We start from the raw sequence: 6,736 nt of genomic DNA on the forward strand, positions 1-6,736 counted from the left end.
TTAATTGGGTAAGCATCACATTTCATGGAGAGATTTAGGTTCAGCACAGAAAATGCACCAGACGTTCTCTACATTCAAACCCTCAAGAAGAAACCAATAGAAACCTTCTGCAAATATGCTACTCGGTGGAGATTTGAAGCCTCGAAAGTATAGCCAACACTTGAAGAAGAACAAATGAATAAGTTCTTCATCAAAGCTCAAGACCTGCAGTACTATGAAAGGCTTATGGTTATTGAAAACCACAAATTCTCCGACATCATCAAGCTTGGAGAAATAATAGAAGAAGGGATTAAGAGTGGGATGGTGACAAATTTTGAGGCACTCTAGGCCACAAATAAATCATTGCAATCGGGAGGTATTTCAAATAAGAAAGAAGTGGGTTCCGTAATGGTGGCCCAGGATCCTAAGTCTCCTCTCACATACCAAACACCTCCACCTACATACCAAACACCTCCACCCACATACCAGCCTTCACCCCCCAGATACCAACAACTTGTTACCACCTACCACGTCTATAACACTCAACCCGCATATTATCACTCACCACCACCCGCCCACCAAAACTATTAAAAACCACGACCAAACTTCGACCGCAGACCACCTAGACAATACACCCCCTTTGTTGAACCCATAGACCAACTATACGAGAGACTGAAGGTTGTCGGTTATGTCATTCCCAGTCCTACTGTTGTTATGGAGAATTCTTCGCAGTTGATTAACCCCAACAAAACATATGCCTATCGTTCAGGAACTAGGTATGCTTTTGATTAATTTTAAGAATCTAAACCTATGTGTTTATTTATTGCCTTAGTTCATCTGACCTGAGTCCATTCTTGCTTCTGTTTACTGCTTACATAGCGTGCCAAATACTGCCTTATTCAAATATGTCATTAGTATGTTTTCACTTTACTTGCTTATTTGATATCTTGTTTAACATGTCTTACATATGTAACTAGCATGTTTGACTGACTATTGTTTATCTAGCATGCCTAAACTTTGCTTTTGTGTAATTAGCATTCCTACGCTTGTTAATACTTGCCTAGCATGTCCATTTAAGTCCTTGCATATTCTGCCTTACTCTTGCTAAGTTATCTAGTCTCCATAGGGTAACTATAGTTGTGTTGTTTATATGTTTCCAATATGTTTCTGATGTGACCTTTGCTTCATGTTTCAATGACCTGCATTACATTTAACCTATTTAGTTCTATAGAACCCCTTAAAAACTCTACGTGCCCTATTGTTTATGTGCTCTATTATGGTGTATTCTTTGTATTCCCGACCCCTCTTTCCTTGTGTGGAAGCTGTTTGCCAAAGTATTTTCTAAAGCTGTTTGTTTTATGACTTGTGTTCTAATTGCAAATTATTTTTCATACTTTTCTCAAACTATTTTATCACTAAATCAGTACTATTTTTCAGAAATTCTTTTCACTCCTAAGACCTTTCTTTATATTGTTTATCAAACTCTTTCAAACCATTATGCACTCTCACTTACTCTTAGATTACTAAGTCCTGCCCCTCTAGTATGTATACTGCTTAGAGACCCTTGAGACCGCTCTGAACTCTGGCATATCAGGGCTGGCACTCCCACACTGCACATAAATCAGTCCTTATTTGAGAAAGGTCTGGGTGTGAGCACTGCCCGAGATCCTTGAGGTCCTTAGGGAACTCTGACACACCTAGACATGAAATCGGCTATGAAATTTTGGGTATTTGTGGAAATCACTTTGGGCCTACTTCAGGCTCCCTATAGCTTAATTTTTGTTCTATTTATGTAATTTTTATTCAATCATCAGTCTGTAATAGTTAATTATAAACAAATATTTGGGTGAGTAGTAAAAAGGGAGGGTAGTTGTATACGATGGGTAAAGTTGGGTAGATAACATGCCTATAGGGTCCAAAATATGTTTTGTTAGATAATATGCCTATAGGGTTCAATTGTGTTTTATTAGACAACATGCCTATAGGATTTTGCTTTGGTTCAAATAAATTCGGCTTGCTTTACTTTACATAATTAGAAGTCATGCCTATAGGATCTGAAATCAGCTCTAATTGTAGAAATCATGCCTATAGGATCTAAAAATTAATTAGACCTAAAATCAGTTTAACTTTAAGTCACGCCTGTAAGTTTTGAATCAGATTAACCAACCCACTCGTTTCTTCAACGTTGTGTTAGTTAACATCACTAGAAAGCATGCCTATAGGATCCAAATTTCCCGTTTAAAATTATTTATTGTCCTGATCAACAATTAGATATCATGCTCATAAGACATCACTATCACACGCCTAGGCAAGCCTATAGGGCGACTAAAATTCCGCAAACTGTAAAACTACGTTCTGTTATCTGTGACTGCTCATATTCAACAGGTCTAAAATCAGTAGGCAAACTGAATAGGTTTTTGACACTTTGGTCCAAATTCAATACTAAATATTCTCTGCTCACCTAGATATCCTGTTCTAGGGCTTCTCTTAAATACCTAAAACTGTGTTTAAGACGTGCACTTGCTTGCTCTGTTTGTGGAGGTAATATTTGAGCCTTTAATTGTTCTCTTTTAGTCCAGTCCTAATTGTTTTGATTGTCTCCTAGATTTTTCTCCTTTAAGTATCTTAGGATGGTCTAGAATTACCCAAACTAGAGGTCCTAAATACCTCCGGGCCACAAGGAAGGGACGGGTGGTGCACGCATAGGATATCTTTTAAGGTTTCTAGAATGCTTTAGGCTATGACCAAGGGGAGGGAATTGGGTAGTAAGGATATGATGACTGCGTGCTAATGTCACATGTAGCCCCTCATTGAGGAGTGATTACCGGGCATTGCATGGGTGTGATCATGTAGGCTAACCAACCTAGGACCCCTCTTTTTCAATTCCTGTGTGTTTTAAATGAAATTCTTTTTCTCAATTCCTCTTTCTCAATTATATATATATATATATATATATATATATATATATATATATGCAAGATTGTTCAAACCTTTCCCTTGATTCCATTACTTGAATCATACATGTACTTAGAATGCAAAAACATGCATTTATTTGTGAATATGTGTTGAAATTATTTACTTGTAAAATGACTAATTCACATAGTTTAAGTTCGGCTGGAACCCACTGTTGTGGACCGCTAGGGGTGCCTAACACCTTTCACTCAAGGTTATTTCTAGCCCTTACCCTAATCTTTGGTGATGCGAACTAGTTCATGAGTTAATCGCTCTAGGTGCCCTAACGCACCGTAATTCGTTAGGTGGAGACTCTTCAAATACCCAATTCCCAAGAGGAAATGAGTTGTTCCCCCATGAATGTCGAAATGCGGACTTCCCCATCAAAAAGGGAAAAAAGATGGCGTGACAAGGCCTTGTATAATTTTTTCCCTGAAGAAGTGGCAATAAATTTCTATGTGTTTTGTTCTTTCGTGATACAATGGATTTGCTACAATTTGAATTGCTACTTTACTATCACTAAATACTTCATTTGGTAACTTGATATCAACTCTCACTTCTTTTAGTAAGCCAATTAACCAAATAAGTTCTGCCACAGTTGTTGCAAGACTTCTATACTCAGCTTCTGTTGAGCTTCTGGAAACAATATTTTGCTTTTTGGACTTCCAAAATAACCTGAAACGAACTTTCTAGAAAAAGGACAGGCAGCCCAGTCTGCATCACAATAAGCTGAAAGAGTGTTGTTGTCTTTGTTGTAGAGTAGAATTCCTTGCCCTAGGCTATTTTTGATATATTTGACAATCCTTAGAGTCGCTTCCATGTGAGACTTCTTTGGTCTTTGTAGGAACTGACTTAGTGTTTGTACACTAAATGAGATATCTGGTCTAGTCATTGTTAGATATAAGAGTTTGCCTATCAGTCTTTGATAGGAATTTATATCTGCCAATTCTTCATTCATCAAGGTAGTAGACTTAGTTTTCTTGATATGTTCATCATATTCTGTAGTTGTAAGCTTCATATATACATCAAGAGGTGTTATTGCTAGTTTAGCAGCTGCAATATCTGTCTCAGAAATCAATTCTAGTGTATATTTTCTCTGGTGCATGAGAATGCCTTGTTTTGATCTAGCAAATTCTATACCTAGGAAATACTTTAATTCCCCTAGGTCTTTCATCTTAAAGGACTGTTGTAGATGTGATTTGGTTTCCTCTATTAATTTCAGGGAATCACCAGTTATAAGCATGTCATCTACATATATTAGTACCATTGTGATACCTTCTGCAGTTTTCTTAATGAACAAGGACCGATCATACTGACTTTGCTGAAATTGAGACTTTAAAAGAGCTTCTGTTAGTTTAGCATTCCATTGCCTAGGAGCTTGTTTCAATCCATATAAGGATTTGACAAGTCTGTATACTTTATTCTCCCCCTGACTTGTGAATCCTTAGGGCAGATCCATATATATCTCATCTAATAAATCTCCCGGTAAGAATGCAGTATATACATCCATTTGATGTATATACCAGTGTTTTGTAGCAGCTATAGCTAATATAGTTCTGACAGTTTTCAGTTTGATAACTGGGGAGAAGGTTTCTTGATACTCTATCCCCTCCTTTTGACTGAATCCCTTAGCTACTAGCCTAGCCTTAAATCTTTCTATTTTACCAGATGCCTTATATTTGATTTTGTATATCCACTTACAACCTATAGGAGTCTTACCAGTAGGCAGAATTACTATGTCCCATGTGTGATTATTTTGTAAAGCTTCAATCTCAGTCTACATAGCATCTATCCACCTAGGATCCTTTATAGCTTCAGAGTATAGAGTTAGTTCAGTGGTATTTGAGGTTTCTGTTAAGTAGGCTTGATATGTAGGACTTAAGTGTTCATAGGTTAAGTATTTTGATATTGCATATGGTTCATTTTGTTGTGCAGTTAATGACTCAAAATCTTTCATCCATATAGGTGGTTTATTTCCTCTGCTTGACTTCCTTATGTTTAATTGATTAGTAATTGATTGTGGAATTTGATCTGTTTGTTATAGGACTGAGGTTTATTGATTGTTAGTTTGTACAACTTCTGTGGAGTTACGTTCAAAATATTGTGTGAACTCTTGTGTAGTACTAGGTGTAATTAAATCTTCTTATTGATTTGAATACATGTGACCTTCTAGAGTTGTAGTTTATGGTACTGGATCTGTTATGTGTAAGAGTATGTCTGTTATGTTTGGTTGAATAAACACAGATTTGTTATTTTCCTATTTGTTTTTAAAAGGAATTATGTCTTCTCTAAACTGAACATCTCTGTTTACAAAGAATGTTTTATCTACTAGATCATATAACACATATCCTTTTTGATCCGTAGCATATCCCATGTGAACAGAAGGTTTTGCTCTATGCATTAGTTTATCATTCTGATTAACCAATTTTGCATAGCATAAACAACTTATAACCTTAAGATGTTGTAGTGTAGGTTTTCTGTTATATAGTCTTTCATAAGAACTTTTATTATCAATTACAGAACTAGGCAATCTGTTAACAATATATACAACATCAAGCACACAGTATCCCCATAGTTTGATTGGTATATTTGTTTAAAACCTTATAGCTCTAGTGAGTTCTAAGATATGTAGATGCTTCTCTCAGCTACTCCATTTTGCTGAGGAGTATAAGGACATGTCTTTTGATGAATTACTCCTAGATTCTTAAAGAATTTTTCACAAACTGAATTAACAAACTCTGTACCATTATCAGTCCTAACTGTTTTAACAATTTCTCCAAACTGTATTTTCTTACAACCACACACACATCAGATTTCAATTTCAACAAGAAAATCCATGTCATCCTAGAAAAATCATCTACTACAGTTAGAAAGAATATATTACCATCAACAGTAGGGATTCTGTAAGGACTCTACAAATCCATATGAACTAACTCAAAAATAGTAGTTCTTATGCTACTGATAGGAAAAGGATTTCTAGTTTGCTTTGCACAAGGACAAGTAGTACATAGATCTAATCTAGCAGATATATCTTGTGCATTTACAGATATTAGCTTCTTGAGAACAGTAGCAGATACATGTCCAAGTCTCCTATGCCAAAAATCAATGTCATTTGAACTAACTTCTTTATTGATTTCTGTCTCCTTAGTGTTTAAACTAATTGCTTTATTTCCTGGTAATTTTTGTCTACTGAGAATGTATAAAGCACTATCTTCTCTACCAATCGCTTTCACCCTCCCACTGAAGAGTTCCTGAAATATGCAAAAAACAGGAATGAAAGCAACTGAACATTTCAGTTATTTTGTTATTTTAGAGACAGATATAAAAGATTATACTTAAATTGAGGTATGTAGAACACATTAGTTATAGTGTCATGTTCTATTAATTCACTAGTTCCAATATGAGTAACTTGAGTAGTTTCTCCATTAGGCAAGTGTACTTTCTTTTGCTGATTTGTTTGTATTAAGGATGCCCTATTTAACAATTCTAAATCAGCTATCATATGATTTATAGCCCCTATGTCTATAAACCATTCTTGAAGAGTATTAGAGGCTAATAGAGCACAAGGAATACTTGTTGCATTAGCTGCTGGTGTTGTTGTAATAGAAGCAGAAGTTGAATTATCTTTGTTGAGTAATTGCACAATGTGATCATACTGCTCTTTAATGAAAGTGCAATTTGCCATCCAAGGAGTATTGTTTACTTGTCCAATGTTCTAAGGATTGTTCACACTCATTGCATTGCTTGTTAGTTGAGAATTCTGAGAACTGTTCTCATTCCAATTGTTGCTAGACACCTGATTACC

The 6,736-nt window shown here is 35.8% G+C and overlaps 1 protein-coding gene across 1 annotated transcript; it reads right to left on the minus strand.

The window, feature by feature from the left end:
- Positions 1–3,505: 3,505 nt before the first annotated feature.
- LOC104226282 (uncharacterized mitochondrial protein AtMg00810-like) lies at positions 3,506–4,198 on the minus strand. Its single transcript, XM_009778233.2, has one exon. It carries the CDS (start codon positions 4,196–4,198, stop codon positions 3,506–3,508), a length of 693 nt encoding a protein of 230 aa, XP_009776535.2.
- Between the last annotated feature and the right edge of the window lie 2,538 nt (positions 4,199–6,736).

This window comes from Nicotiana sylvestris, chromosome 8 (assembly GCF_000393655.2).
Source record: "Nicotiana sylvestris chromosome 8, ASM39365v2, whole genome shotgun sequence".
NCBI classification, from domain to species: Eukaryota; Viridiplantae; Streptophyta; class Magnoliopsida; order Solanales; family Solanaceae; genus Nicotiana; species Nicotiana sylvestris.